General features: G+C 34.9%; 1 protein-coding gene across 4 annotated transcripts in view; it reads right to left on the bottom strand.

Moving 5' to 3' along the window:
• Positions 1 to 353: 353 nt before the first annotated feature.
• Positions 354 to 15,974, bottom strand: part of ME2 (malic enzyme 2) — a 57,463-nt gene continuing 41,842 nt past the window's right edge. Inside the window, exons 13-16 of one of the 4 annotated variants that reach the window (XM_081252560.1) lie at positions 13,080 to 13,182; positions 5,947 to 6,017; positions 5,349 to 5,447; positions 354 to 1,207 (exon numbers count right to left, since the gene is read on the bottom strand). In XM_081252560.1, coding sequence (XP_081108686.1) covers positions 1,040 to 1,207; positions 5,349 to 5,447; positions 5,947 to 6,017; positions 13,080 to 13,182 — 441 coding nt within the window. In that variant the 3' untranslated portion in view covers positions 354 to 1,039. The remainder of the gene's footprint in view (positions 1,208 to 5,348; positions 5,448 to 5,946; positions 6,018 to 13,079; positions 13,183 to 15,974) is intronic. The other 3 variants (XM_081252561.1, XM_081252563.1, XM_081252562.1) reach the window with 3 other exon arrangements.

Here is a 15,974-nt window from a genome sequence, read left to right as displayed (position 1 = left end):
TTGGTGGTTTCAAACAATTAAATCTATCTTCAATGGAGAAAGAGTTGTCACTACTAATGATAGTTAAAGGAATGTATCATATGAACATTCCAAAATTATCTCAAGTAATAAAGAGCATCACTACTGGAATAAGGGTATAGACTCATAGATGAGTCTAAATATGACTCATTTAGATGTGAAACATGGCTAATCTGTTAGGTCACACGCTGTCAAAAATCATAATTTATGCATCAAGTATCCTATACCCCCTTCTTTAGAATCATCTAGAAGAAAATGAAAATATGTGTTTTTCATAATAACCAAACCTAAATTTCTTGTTGGGCAATAAAATAGCAAAATTGAAGCAATTAAAGTTAAGATATTTATTTTAAAAAGTTGCACTGAGATTTTTATACACTGTTGAAAACAATGACTAGTTTATTTGTCTAAAGGCAGCAGTACTTCCCATTTCTCCCACGTTATAGTTAAGCCTCAGTTTAGTCCCAGAAAATACATAATAGAGTAGATTTGTCCTGATCTATCTACTGAAAAGGAATTTCAGAGCATGAAGGTAAAATGAAGCAGAAATAAAAGGACATTTTTAGATACTGACAATTTGTCCTGAGAATTTGGTTAAATTTGGCTTCTTCCCAAAATTCTGTACTCATATCCACAGAAGTAAATTTCTATTTTAGTAGCCCTAAAAGAACTGGGTGAGAGAAGATGATTAGCTATAATAGTAAATAGCAAATACTTTGGCAAGAGTGAACAGGAGCACAAGTGAAGACATTCACAAGTACATTTTTAATATCTCTGATGTGGTATGAGCTACAAATCAGAATGAAAGCATTATGGTCATCTGATTTCAGGGTGCAGGTGGGCATTAACAATGTAGTCAACAGGTCCATCCTGTACAGAAGTGGAGATTCATGGGAAAAAATAAGCAAAGTGGTAGGGGAGAATAAAACACAGAAAAAACCATAAATTTGAGAACGTCCTCTCTTTTTGTCTGAAGAAAGGAGTCCTTGAAGCATAGAAAGTGTTTATCAGTGGTGTGCTTCTATTCCGTTGTTGGTGGAGGGCGTGACGCAGGCTCTGGCCAATCGTACACATCCGGCAGCATGGAATCGTATTCACTTCGCCATATTCTTTCTCGAATGTATCTGGCCTTGTCCTCAGGTTCCGGGTATCGGAAAGCCATTTTATTAGCATATAGATATTCTGTAACCTGAAAAATACAAAAGATTACTGTGTAGACTCTGAGTATTAACACATTTAAGAGAAAAACTATTATTAAAATACAAAGTAATGAATTTAGAAGAATGGCGTTTTTTTCATAATAAAAAATAACATTACTTTGACTCACTTCAAGACATTCACAAACTATTAAAAGATAAGATAAAAACATCTGCACTCTCACCATAAGTTCAATATGTTTTAAAGTGACTTTAAAGTCCCCCCCCGCCGGATTATTATCAGCATTTCCTTAATACTTCAATAATTTTAAGCTCTACCGTGTGTTGGTCCAGCAGACCTACTTGGTAGCCTGCCCCGCCTGTGTCCCTCCCCACTGCCCTGCTGAGACCGTGTGTAGGAGACTCTACTTCCTAGTCATAGCTGACTGGACTAGGGTGAAAATCTAACCCAAAGTGAGCCAGATGTTTTTCGTCTAGAATTTGAATTAAAAGACATAGAAATTATTATAAATCAGGTGTTGGACACTAGAACTGTAAGTTCAAGTAAAGTTAGGGCTAAAACCTATACATGGCAACTCGCCACCACCATCACTGAGTGCCAGGCATGTTCTATGTGCTTTATGTGGGTATCTCATTTAATCCTCCCAAGAACCCTAGGAGACAAGTACTATTATTATTCTCATTTTATACATGAGAACACCAAAGTTTGAGGAGTTTAAGTAACTTGCCCAAGATATTTAAAGTGAGAACTGTTGTTTCAAACCCAAAGCATTCTGATCCTAGGTCCCAGACCCTAAACAGTTAAGCTAGGTTACTTCCCACCTAAACTGGCTTGAATGAATTTCTGATCTTTGTGGCAAGCCACACACAATGACTGGTGGTGAAGATAAAGCCTCTGACTCTGTTTTGATGTAAGATGGGGTAGTATGAAGAGCTTCCTCACAGGGTAGCACGGTGCCTGTCATCTAGTTAAGTTCTCAAGTTATGGTTTAATTTTAACTTTAAAACAATACAGTGATACATGGTAAAAAAAAAAATCAAACAATTATGTCTTTCTCCTCCTCTAATTCCCATTCCAAATGGTGACTACTATTAGAGTTTATTTCAGTATTCTAAAAGAAAAATTTAAAGAAAAATGATGGTTATTAAAGATAGTCCTTGGTCTTAGGAGTTCAACCTCACTATATTTTGAGACAGAATTCCCTTGAACAACATGGGTTTGAACTGTGCAGGTCCACTTAAATGTGAATTTCTTTCACTAAATATACACTACATGATCCCCAGTTGGTTGAATCTGTGGATGCGGAACCTCAGAAAACTGAGGGCCAACAGTAAAGTTATATGTAGATTTTCGACTGTGCAGAGGGTCGGCCAACTGTATTGTCCAGTCTGTTGTAGGAAACACATCTGTACCCACAGAGAAGACTGTGGGCAAGGCCTGAGATGGGAGGGAGTCCTCCTTGATCAAGCAGGCATGAAGCAGGTGACCGGTGACTGTATGGGGCTGCCCAGTGGCTGTGGGGGGTGCTGGGCGGCAGGTACACAGCACTGTCTGCTCACCAGAGAAGGAGGGGGAAGAGAGACGATCCTGGGGGCTCTGCTCCTATACCAGCCCCAGCACAGATCTCCTTCTATGTCCCCATGTACTACCTTTCATGCGGACACACCAGTAATCTAACCAACTGATACCTCCCAAAGTCTGTCCCACCTGTAATATCCTATAATTCTCAAGTTGAACTCTATTCATCCTAATTCTGGGCTCTAAATTCTTCAGTTGTTTTACAATAGTAAGGTATTCTGGTTCCTTAGTCTGGCATTTGTGTATCTGTATAAGCTGGTCTTAAAATAACTTCAAATCTTATCTAATGCCTTTTTCCTATCTATACCTTAGACTCCACAATCAAATGAATTGGTTATTTCCTAAACATATCATCCTTTACCAATTCCCAATCTTTGCTTAGTTTATGAGTATTAATATAATGTAACAATAACATTATTAGTCAAAGGGGTAAAATCTTATGATCATCAGGATACAAGTTGAAAGTGTGGTTGATAAATTCCACATCTAATCCGGATATTTAAGAAAATCTTAGTAAATAGTACAAATAGAAGCTTACTTCTTCAAAAATATTTTAAAAATACTTACTTATTAAAATACAAGGATGCTCTTATCAACCCAATTGTTTAAAACTGATTTTAAGTAGCAACTAATTTAGTAAGATAGGGAAAAATGAACTATACATTAAAAAAAAAAACTTATTTGCAGATGATTCACAACTCAACAATTCCAAAAGACTTAACTGAGAAACTACGAAAAGAATTAGGATTGTTCAACAAAGAAACCTGTTATCAAATAAATTCATAAATATTAATACCTTCCCTATATATTAGAAATGACCAGTGAGGACATATACATGGAAAGAAAAAACGTTATTTTAAAGGATAACAACATTTCTGAATATCTTGGAAAATAACAGGAGACATGCCACATTTAGATGAAGAAAACAACAAATTATATTGAAAAACTTAAAAAAGAAGGAAAAAACCTTAATAAGTGGAGAGAGAGATTGAATAAGGAAGAGTCAATACAGAAAGACTCAATTACATCAACTTCATTTATAAATATGACAGTTTCATACACAGTTTGCAGGGTTTTCTTTGGGTTTTTTTTTTTTTTTTTTTTTTTTTTGCGGTACGTGGGCCTCTCACTGTTGTGGCCTCTCCCATTGCGGAGCACAGGCTCCGGACGTGCAGGCTCAGCGGCCATGGCTCACGGGCCCAGCCGCTCCATGGCATGTGGGATCTTCCCGGACCGGGGCACGAACCCGCGTCCCTTGCATCGGCAGGTGGACTCTCAACCATTGCGCCACCAGGGAAGCCCTGCAGGGTTTTCTTTAAATTCAAAAAACTGATAAAAAAATTCATCCAAAAGAATAAACAGTTCAGAACAGACAAGAAAATACTGAAAAACCATAATGATGGTTTTAGCATGTATAATGTGTAGTATCAAATAGTACACATTATTAAATTAAAACAGTGCCTAATAATAGGCAAATATGGTCAGGAACAGACTCTTAGTAAATAAATCAAGGTTTTTATGTTAACAAAAGGAACATTCCCAATCAGTTGGTGCTGGGGCAACTGGTTAACTATTCAGGAAAAAACGTTTCTCTGTCTCACATCACACACTAAAATCTCAGAGGGATTAAAAGTTTTAAGTTATTAGAAAATGCAGATAGATATTTATGATTTTGGAGTGGGAGAAAGCACTAACATTCATAGGAGGTGAGGAAACAATCCATAAAATAGATCATTCCATTAAAAAACCTTGTGAAAATGGCATGTCAAACAAGTTAAAATAAATGACAAATGGGAAAATACCTGCACCACACAAAACAGAAGGAACATTACCCTTAATATTTTAAGAGCACAATGTTAGAAAGTAAAAGACAAATATGGAAGGAGTCCTATTGTTCAATAAAAACAAAAAAAATTATTCAATTTAATAAAGTAAGTGTTTTAAATAAAAATTATATGCAAAATTAAAAATATATATATTGGCAGAGGTATGGGAAAACAGATACACTCATATCTAACAGGGGCAAGGTAAAACAATACTTTTTTTTCTCAAGAATCATTTGGCAATGTGTATCAGAGGCCTTAGCATGTTAATCCTTTTGTTCTTAGGATAAGAAATTTATCTTAAGAAAAAACGATTACAAATGCACATAAAGACTTATCTAAGGATGTTCACTACAATATTATTTCTAACAAAACGAAAGATGCTTAAATGTCCTCCAAAATAGAGAAATAGTTAAGCAAACTATGATATAACAAAGAGAATTCCATGAAGCATTAGTGATCATGAGAATTATTATTGATTTACCTGGGGAAAGGCTTACAATATATTAAGTGGAAAAAACTGCAGTGAGAAACCAATTTTATAAACAGGCACAGGTGACTGCATGTGTGTGCATTTTTATTATGTGTTTGGGAAGAAAAACAATAGAAGGCAACAAATGCGAGTTATATTCTGTAGTAAGAATATGAGCAACCTAAAATTTCTTCTTTGCACCCTCTAAATGTTTCTGATTTTTCTCTAATGAACTTGTGTTACTTGCATGAAGAAAACACCATTAAAGTTTATGTGAAGAGGTATAAATTATTACTTACTTTAATAGCAATGTTAATAGAAACTTTCTGAATATTAGCAAGTGGCGGGTAAAGTCTCCCCTGAGCTAGCTCTTTATCCGTCAATTGACTTGTCAGAGCCTGAAGAGAAAAAAAAGAATTTCACTTTTGTTTGCTTAAATAACAGAATAATGAGGGCTAATAAAATGGGGAAAGGGTTGGGGGAGCAAAGAATAATACAGGTAACATGTTTTCCTTATTTCTAGCAGGAATACACTTAAACCACTGCAGAAATTAAAACTGTTTACCACTAAATACTAAAGAAATAACTGGATTTAAAGACTTTTTTAAGAATCAAATTTAAAGACATTTTACCTATGCTGTCACAATTATGTTACTTTCAGATATGTATAATACAGGTACAGTATTTATGAAAAGATTCATAGCTTACAGTCCAACACTGGAAAAATGATAAATTAATTTTATGCAGAAGTAGAAGGTAAATCAAAAAAGCAACGGATGAGTAACTTCCTTTCCACTCATAAGGCAGATTTAACCCATTCTCTCTCTGTTTTTAAGATCCATTCAGCTTTATAATTCATCCTTTATAAAATAACCAAACAATATTTAAAACATTTACCTTTGCAGCTTCTAGGAAAACATGGTCACTAATATGCCGGGTGTTACAGAGAATAACAGCTAAAGCCACACCTGGAATACATTTTAAATAGTTTACGTAGTAAGGTCACTTCCAATTATGAAAGTAGCCAAATAAGTTCCTAGATTTAGAGCAAATTAATGGTAACCCACCCCTACCCCAAACAGCCCCTTCAAAAAATGAAGAGGTCAAGAGAAAACAGAAATCTGAGCACTAAAATTAAGTGATCTTTAACTGTTATATTTCTTACTTATTAGAAGAAATAATTTTAGAAATATCAAATGGCTTTTCTCAATTTAGTTTTCACATTTATCAAAATTACAAATGCATACAATTCATCAACAGTTGTTACAAAAACATAAATTCCTGGGACTTCACTGGTGGTCCAGTGGTTAAGAATCTGCCTTCCAATGCAGGGAATGGGGGTTTGATCCCTGGTTGGGGAACTAAGATCCCACATTCTGCGGGGCAACTAGGCCCATGCACCGCAACTACTGAGCCCACACACCACAACTAGAGAGAAAGCCATGCGCCACAAGGGAGAGCCCGTGAGCTGCAACTAAGACCCAACGCAACTAAGACACAACGCAGCCAAAAATACATAAATAAATATTTTTTAAAAATGTTGATACTGACTTAAAAAAATCAATTCCCAGTCCATCTCTAATCCTCCATTTCTTGCTCTACAGAAGTAACTACTTTTAATTCTTTTAGCTGACTATTTTAGTATTTCTCTCTCTCACAGCTTGCTTCTATTTCTTCTGATTGATTTTTAGTTTTGGAGATCACCGACTCCTTCCTGTTGGAAATAAGTATTTAGCTTTCTTGCACATTTCCAGCCCTTTTACCAATATAGTTAGAGCATAATTTTGGTTGAATCAGTGTTCAGTGTTTATATTATTATGACTTCATAAGTGATCTTCACAGCTGAGCTGTGTATTAACATTATATCCTAACTTTTCCTCTTCTGCCTTTTTGTTTTCCCTAAAGTTATTGTCCTGCTTTTGCCTTTGATTTTTTGGTACGTAAAATTACTTCATGCTGAGACACTTATTCATTTAGTTGTCTAAATCATCTAGTAATTTCAGCTATTTCACATTTCTCTAATTTCATCCTCGAGAATAAATCTCTGCTGAAACTCCAATCTGGCTTGGTTGCTCTCCATTCCAGATATGGAGCTATCATCCTGGAAACTCTCTTCATCTTCATGGGGATTCCCTTTGCTTCTAAGTTGAGTCCATTTCCTAAATCTCACTTCTTCCTAGGATTTTTGTTACTCCCTTTTTTGGGTAGGATATATTCTCCAGTAGTTTTCTGAAAAACAGTGCATAGGAGATACATTTCTGGAAATCTTGCATTTTTGAAGAGCCCCCGCCAGCACCCCAACACACACACACACACACACACACGCACACACATGTTTTTACTACCTTCCACTTTATTTGATAGTTTGTCTGGGTTTAAAACTCTAGTTTGGAAATAATTTTCCTTCAGAATTGTAAGGTATTATTTCAATACCTCACAGCTTCCGGCATTGTTGGTGAGAAGTCTGGTGCCAATTTGGCTCCAGATCCTTTTTCAACAATTATCTTTTTGCTGCATCTCTGGATATAGGATCTTTCTTTGTACCTAATGTTCTGTAATTTCACAATGTGTGCCTTGAGGTGCATTACTTTCGCCCACCATATTTGGCACTTGGTAGGTGGGCCCTTCCTATCTGGAAATTTGGGTCTTGCAATTTGGGGAAATGTTCATGAAGTCTTTGATAATTTCCTTTCCTCCACTTTTCTGTTCTCTCTCCCTGAAATTTCTACTTTCTGATATTGTACCTCCTGGACTAGTCCTCTAATTTTCTTTTCTTTATTTTCCATCCTCTGATCTTTGCTCTATTTCCAGATGACTTCTTCAACTTTTTCTTATAATCCTTCTACTGAACTTCTCATTTTCCAGAGCTCATTTTTGTTTTCTAATTTTTTTTAAATAAAATTCTGTCTTGTGTCTGGAATATTTGTCTCCATGAGGATATTGATAGTTTTTTTTTTAACATTCCATTTCCCCACATAATCTGTTTTTTCCTAAACTGCTTTTTTCTGTTTGTCTATTTAGTTTCTTTTATGAAATAAACTGTTCATATAAGGGATTTTCCTTAAAATCCCTTTCTTTGAGTGTTTCTCATATGTAAGAGTTAGGAACTTAAAAAATTGATTGCTATGAGCACAAATATGGCAAACCCTATTCGGGTTTCACACTATTCAAAGAGTATCCCAGCAGTCTTTGGCCAGAGTGGGGAAGTATGGTAACTCAGTTACTCAGGGATGGGAAGAGGATTATGGTGGTTAATAGCTTCATTATTTTAATCCAGCCTCTAGATAATTTTTTTTAAGTTGAGTATTCATTCCATCTACGTTTAATGTAGTTAATTAAATGTTTGGGGCAAAATCTATTGTCTTCTTACGTTTGTCTATTCCATATTCCCTTTCCTATTCTTTCTTGCCTTTTGGATTAAAAAAGAAAAATCATTTCATTTCCTCCCCTAATATTCTCTTATCATAGTTTGGAAGTTCTTCTAGTCTTCTAGTGGTTATCTTAAAATTTATAACATGCATTCTGATCAAAGTTTCATGTTAATTTTTAGTTTGCCCTCCTGCCAGACAATGGAAGTTTCTCCTAACAGTTTAACTCTATGTAACCAATAAGGTATTATTGTTGTGCCTTTTAATCTTGTCTCTATATCTTTCAAAATCCCACGTCATTATTGTTTTGCCCTACACATAAAACGTTCCTAATGTTTAATATTTGAATATTTGAATACTCAAATATTCACAACTTTCTTTGCTCTTCATTCTTTCCTACATCTCTGAGCTTCTAGCTGGGAATACTTGTCTTTTGCCTAAGGAATACTCTTTAGAATTTACTTTCCTTTCTTACATGTCCGCAGATGGTGAATCCTGTTTTTTTCCTTTTCTGAAAATATCTTCATTTTGTTTTTTTTTGTTTGTTTTTTTTTTTTGCTTTACTTGGGCCTCTCACTGTTGTGGCCTCCCCCATTGCGGAGCACAGGCTCTGGACGCGCAGGCTCAGCGGCCATGGCTCATGGGCCCAGCCGCTCTGCGGCATGTGGGATCTTCCCGGACCGGGGCACGAACCCGTGTTCCCTGCATCGGCAGGCGGACTCTCAACCACTGCGCCACCAGGGAAGCCCCTTCATTTTGTTTTAATCCTTGAAGGGGCTTTTCACTGTGTAATGAGCTCTAGCTTCACAAGTATTTTGTAGAAGCCACTCACACAGGTCACTCCACTGTCTTTTGGCATCTTGTTGCCCTTGAGAAGTCAGTTGGCCTGACAATTATTCCTTTGAAGGAAATCTTTTTGCTCTGGCTGAATTCAGTCTTCTCTTTGTTGTTGTTTGCTGAAGCCTCACAAGGATGTTACTGGATGTAGATTTCTTTTTACTTATCCCATGTGGATTTCACTGAGCTTCCTGAGCATTGTGTAGTGATGTCATCTGTCAGTTCTCAGCCATGAGGCCTGTAAATATTGCCTCTGCTTCACTTTCATCTTCCTCTGGGACCTCAATTAAATGTACATCAATTAACGGTATATATCTGTTTTTCTATATTTTCCCCTTTTTTTGGTCTCTGGATCGTTTCTTCTGGCCTATCTTCCAGTTTATTAATTTCCTTTGGTCTAATTTGTTATAAGCCTCATTTACTGAGTTCTTAATTTATTGTATTTTTCAATTGTAGAATTTAGTGTTACTTGGCTTAATTTTTCAAGCTGGGCTTTTATCCCATAAACATAATAAGCGCATTTGTTTCATAGCACTTGTCTGATATTTAGAGTTCCAGAGTTTTCTTTTTGTTGTATCTGCTACTTCGGCTTGTGTTGGCTTGTCTCTTTATGTGCTTCATTATCTTTTATTTCTTAACTAGGGTTGTATTTGAAAATTTATTTGTAAAAGTAACTTGAGGAATAGGATAGTGTTATCTTGTACCAGAGAAGACTTCTGCTTGCTTCTGCCAGGCACTTGTGGGCACTGGTAGGCCAAAACAAAGGCTTGAGGTTTTCTAGATCACCTCAAGTGCAAACTATACCCACACTCCAAGGTATAGTCCTTTAAGGTTTCAGCCCAAAGTGGGAGGTGGCTCACTAGCATCCCATCCTTTACAGGTGCCAGACTCCAACTCTTGACCTCTCTCCATGAAAAGCACAGCTTTACCTCTAGGTCACTTCTTCTTGATTAGGAAGGCTCTGGCCCTTTTAGGTTTTAATTGTGTTGTTCATCCAAGTATAATTGCTGGAGTAGGTAATTCAAACATTTCCAAAGCCTTGAGTTTTTAACTGCTTTTTGATCGTTCTTTTGGCCAATCCTGTTTCTAAGCCCATTTTAACCTCTGCTACCAAGTCGTTCTTTTGTCTATATTTATAGTCCTAATAACTGTTATTAATAAAGTTAGAACATTGAAATGTTATATAAAAGTAATCAACTGCCAAATTCTCTGTTAGTCAAATACGATATTAAAAATGGCTTTGTTAAAATCAACAGAGAAGTATTCTTTTCATGGTCTTTATGCCAGAGAAATATTGTTGGATGGAACAGACTGATTTTGAACATTATCAAGTTCTACAAGTGATGGCAGAGTTCTCAGTGATGGCAGAGTTTCTGTTACAGATGCTAGATCTCAAGAGACAAGCAGAACGGAACTCTACACAACCATTCTGCTGGGGGAAAAGGAGGAAAGTGCACTAGAAAAAGGACGAAAGTGCACTAGGATATTCACAGGCCCAAAATCTTTATTTTAACAACAGTTATAATAACGTGCTTCCTTGATGCCAGCCTATGTGTGCTATAAATCTGTCCTAAAATCTTAGAGCCTGCTGTCAGTTATTCAGGGAGACGCCCACAAGGAGAAAGACACAAGTACAAAGGAAATTCATGCCAAAACACTATTTTACTCAACATAATTCTTTCATTAAAATGAATAAACTAAGGATTACCAGAAACTTCTGGAAAATAAACAGCACAAAGGAAGAAATATTTAAAAGAATCTTAATAACTCTCAGGAGAGATCTGAAAGGATGCTGCAAGCTTTAAAAAAAGTGGCTATTAAAAAGTTATTCCATGACAAGAAAAGGTATTGAGAGTAAAAAATAATATTTGAACCTACTGAGTTGATGATATTATATTAAGCAATTATTATTTATTTCCTTTGGTGTGATACCACTATTATGGTTATGTTTAATTTTTTAAAAATTATTTTTTTAGTGACACATACTGAAGTACTTATTAATGAAATTATATGATGTCTCTGATTTGCTTTAAAATAACCCAGTGAAGGCAGAGTGGGTGGGAGTATAGATTAAATAACACTGGTTACAAATTGATAACTGCCAAAAAGTGGGAGAATGGAACATGGGATTTCATTATTCCCTCTACTTTTGTATATGTTTGAAATTTTCCATAATAAAAAAAGACTGTTGAAACAAAACATACACTAGAAGTGCTAAAAAAAAAAAAGGAAAAAGGAAACCAAAACAGATACAGATAAATGAACAAACACCACAGAAATCCCCCATATTAAAGAACAAAAAAGGTAAGAGGTGAAGAAAATATGAATAAAAGTTACAAGTCAGGGCAATAGAGGGATATGACCATGGTCTAACACAAGTTCCATAAGGGAAAAACAGAAATAATGAAAGGAAAGAAATGAGGGGGGGGGAAAGACAGAAAAAAAAATCCTTTGGAAGAGAAAATATAGTGAATTGGCCCACCTGCAGACATGCATGATAGATGGAAATCAAGCCCAAACCTGGATGCATCCCACTAATATTTCAGAAATCTAAAGATAAAGAAAACACTGAAACATTTTTAGGGAGACAAAGCTAGTAGGTATAAAGGAATGAGAATCTCATTGACACCAGATTTCTCATCAGCAACCCTGGCCACTGAAAGTGAATGGAGAAATGTTTCCAAAGGTCTGACAAAAAATGACTTTGAATCTACAAATCTCTACCCAACCAAACCATCAAGCTAGAGAACAAAATAAAGACATTTTCAGATATATAAAAACTCAGTTTTCATCCATGCTTCATAAAAAGACTTATTCAAAGATGTATTCCAGAAAAATGAGACCAACACAAAGACGAAGAGTGTACATGGGCAAGAGAGAAGCACCACAGAAATGATTTGCTGTGGGACAGGATCAGGATGAAATGAAGGAAGCTGGCAAGAAATTAGAGGAGGATTCATTATACTTGACACTTAAAAGACTTTGAGTGTCAAAAATTTTGTTGATCTAGAATTGCAGGTTCTACTGTATTTATCAAACCACACTCTTGTTTAGACATGAATAACAGTTATGTAATTTCAGAATCAATCCAGAGACAAAACATGGAAAACAACAGAACACAATGTAAATTTCAAAAAATTTCTCTGCAATGTAGAAATATCACCAACCATAGTTGAGAGAGAAAATAAGAAGATATAAGAAAGCTAAATACCAGATTTTTTTTTCATTTTTCACTGTGGCAAGCTAATAAAAACTGTCTTAAATTGCTTACAAAAGCTCTTTATTATATAAAGGTAACTAACAGGAAAGCTAAAAGTAGTAACAGAAATTGAGAGGTAGAGAGAGAAAGCAAGGTATTAGGAGGTATTAGGTATTACGTGTGGACTATTACTTAGATTTCACAGTTGGAAGTTCACACAGTCTAGAGTTGGAAGAATCAAGGGAGATAAATATGCCAGTCATGATGGTAACCATCAGAAAAACTCAAAGGAAACCAAGGTGGTTATAGCTGATAGATAAGGAGGTACCAAGGAGAGATAAAGAGGTTAAGTAATTTTAACATTCTGTTCCTTTTGCATTTTTATGAACCATGTACTACTTTATTTCTATAATAAAAACAAATTTAATGAATGGTATGAATAAATAAATTTTCAGGAGAAATAGAGCAAGTTGGATTTGCTGAATTCCTTGAGTTTTCCTGTACATTCATAGCAAAATCCTGTAAATACCACTGTTTTTTAAATCTTAAATTCTAAAGAATTTCATAAGGAATTTTAATGTAATTATTAATGATTACTCTATAACATAAATAATGGTGGCATTTACCTGGAAAAATATATACATTGTTTCCTTGACCTGGTGTAAAGACTTGCCCATCACTGAGTTTCACTGGCTCAAATGGACTGCCACTGGCAAACAAACATCTTCCCTGTTGAGAAATGAAATAACCTCAACTTTGTTACTTTCTGTGGACTAGAAAATTGAGGTGAATTAAAACAAAATTAAACCCTGTAGTAGACCAATATACTACTTGCAAAACAGGCATAATTTACTATATAACATAATTCTCTCATTCAAATCCTTATTAGAATAAGGTTTGTTTTATGCATAGCAAGCATTCAAAGTTGAAAAAGTCCATTAATAAATTCTTTAAAACCTGACACTTCTATTTCCTTTAAAACTTAACAAATGTAGACAGCAAAAAAAATCATCCCTAATAATAAAGACTGCTATAAACATCTGTGAATGAGGGGAAAACATAAAAATGAAACTGCTACCATTTACTGTACATCTGCTGATTCTGGCTCTGTACGAGGTGCTTTATATGTGTTAACTCAGTTAATTTAGCCCACATAGAAGGCTTATGAGATTATCATCTCCATTTCACTAATATATATTTTAAAAAAATCTCAGAAAGCAAAGGCTTAAATATTTCCAAGTACTTTGTAAAAAGTCACACATCACAACTGTAGCAGTTAAATTTAAATCCAGATTTTTATAACTCTAAAAACCCATGGTTTTCTATTATGCTACAATGCCCCCCAGATAGGCAGCTTATAGAACAGGCATATGGTATAACCACAGTCACAGAAAAACATGGCATGTTGTCTTGTTAAAGAAAAGGAAGTCTCCAAATTTGTTGTATCCATCAATTTTAGTACTGTGCTCTATAATAGCATATAATACATTTTACTAGCACCTTCAGTATTTCTAAGAGAATTTGGTGCCCATGGAATTGAAAAGTACCTGAAGGTTAATTTATAAATCCTTTATACATAACTTTCCCCCACAAATTCCATCTGTTGCACCCCTACCTGACCAAAAAAAAAAAAAAAAAGGCAAGAAAACAATAGTTTTCAAACAGGATTACTTATCTTGGAATACTTGAGGCATAACTAAAGGAAGTCATGTTTAAACAGCTACTTAGATGAAGTTAAAAGGTGATTCACAGAAAGTTGAACTATCTCCACACAGTAGGATGCACAAAATGACATGACACCTAAACATTTGACAGAGTTATTTTAAGTGTTTAGATAATGCTTTACTTTTCCCTACATCTACAGATGTGTATTATAGCAAGAGTGATTATTCTTTGAAATATAGTAGACCCTTGGCATTAGTGGATTTAGCACTCAAGAATTTGACCCTTTGGACAACCTGAAGATCTACCACGTGTAGTAATTATTACTTTTATAAGACATACTTTCAATTTCAAAATGACCTCAGGTTTATGTGTAGAAGCAAGTCAACTGTGCCAGTGGTGGGCCCAGGTGAGTGTCTTGGACCTACAACTCCAGAAAGCTATAGAATTTTCTACAGATAGTTATTACCATTCTCTACCTGTTCTAAGCCTAGTTTTATTTGTGACAAAAATTTTGTTTCTTTGAAGATCATGGTTAATGCCATACGAGTTACCACAATGTATATAATAACACAGATTATTTTTGTGCCACCATTAATTTTAATAGATTTATAAAGTGGATTATACAATATAGCTCTTTATGGGGAAAATGTTATGTCCTCATGATATCAGTAAATTTGGGGATTTAGAAAGATCTTGGGCATCTTCTCTAGAATGGCAAGATTCAACAGCAGTTCATCTTCTCCAGGCCATTTTTTAAAACATCTTTATTGGAGTATAATTGCTTTACCATGTTGTATTAGTTTCTGCTGTATAACAAAGTGAATCAGCTATATGTATATATATCCCCATATCCTCCCCAACTTGCATCCCCCTCCCTAATCCACCCCCTAGGTAGTCACAACAGGCCATCTTTTTTTTTTCTTAATTCTTCTTCTTTCATAATCAACCTATAGCTTAAATGTGGCAAGAACTTAATGATAACAGTATTCTCATTCTGAAGTCCAGGTTAGCCTATTCTTTGCTCTTTGAGCAACTGGCCATTAAAATATGAAAACACTTTTTTTTAAACGTATTTTTCTCCCTAAGCAGCAGAGAGTGTTAGACTAGCACTGAGACATCCCTCCACCAAAAACAAAAGGACACTTAAAATTTTAGCAGTAACTACAAATACATACATTTATGCCATTATTTTATGTAACACTAAGAAAAAAATTATGTAAAATTAAACTATGACACAATGCTTTTTTACCATTTTTAAGAGATAACACAATTTCAAAGTTATAAAAATTGTGAGAAAATTTGCATCTTAGAACTGATACAGTATATCATCAAACTGGTTTCCTTGAGGAATTTTTATTCATTCAAACGGTGTACATCTATTACAATAACATTAATTCAAAAAATAAAATTCTTAAATGTTTGAAGTCTTCTACTGATATACTACTACTGCCCAAAACATTTAAATTTTTCATATTTTGGAAATGCCAAGACCCATAATACATGGAGTATATTTATCAACTAGTCTTTGTGTAAGACTAAGATTTAATTTGGGGGGCAATAACCATTAGTTTTAAGTAGTAAAGACAGGTGAAGAGGATGAGCAATCAAGCTAATATTAATACCACTCTTTGGTAAAGAAGTAAGACAGTATACTAAAGAGACTGATTTTTTTAAAATATATCTGTATGCTGACTTTGTGGATGAGTTCAAAAGAAAAGATTTCAATAATTATTAGAAGTTTCAGTAATTATTATAACTGTTGGAAGCCACTAGTCAAGTGAATTTATTTTGACTAACACAAAGTGGCAATATAGAAACAAAAGGAATTTTGAGAGAATATATGTGTCAAAATAAAA

This window comes from Mesoplodon bidens (genome assembly GCF_964165515.1).
Source record: "Mesoplodon bidens genome assembly, chromosome: 13".
Lineage (NCBI taxonomy): Eukaryota > Metazoa > Chordata > Mammalia > Artiodactyla > Ziphiidae > Mesoplodon > Mesoplodon bidens.
The sequence above is the reverse complement of the archived record's forward strand: the minus strand, read 5'-3'. Positions and strand labels throughout refer to the sequence as shown.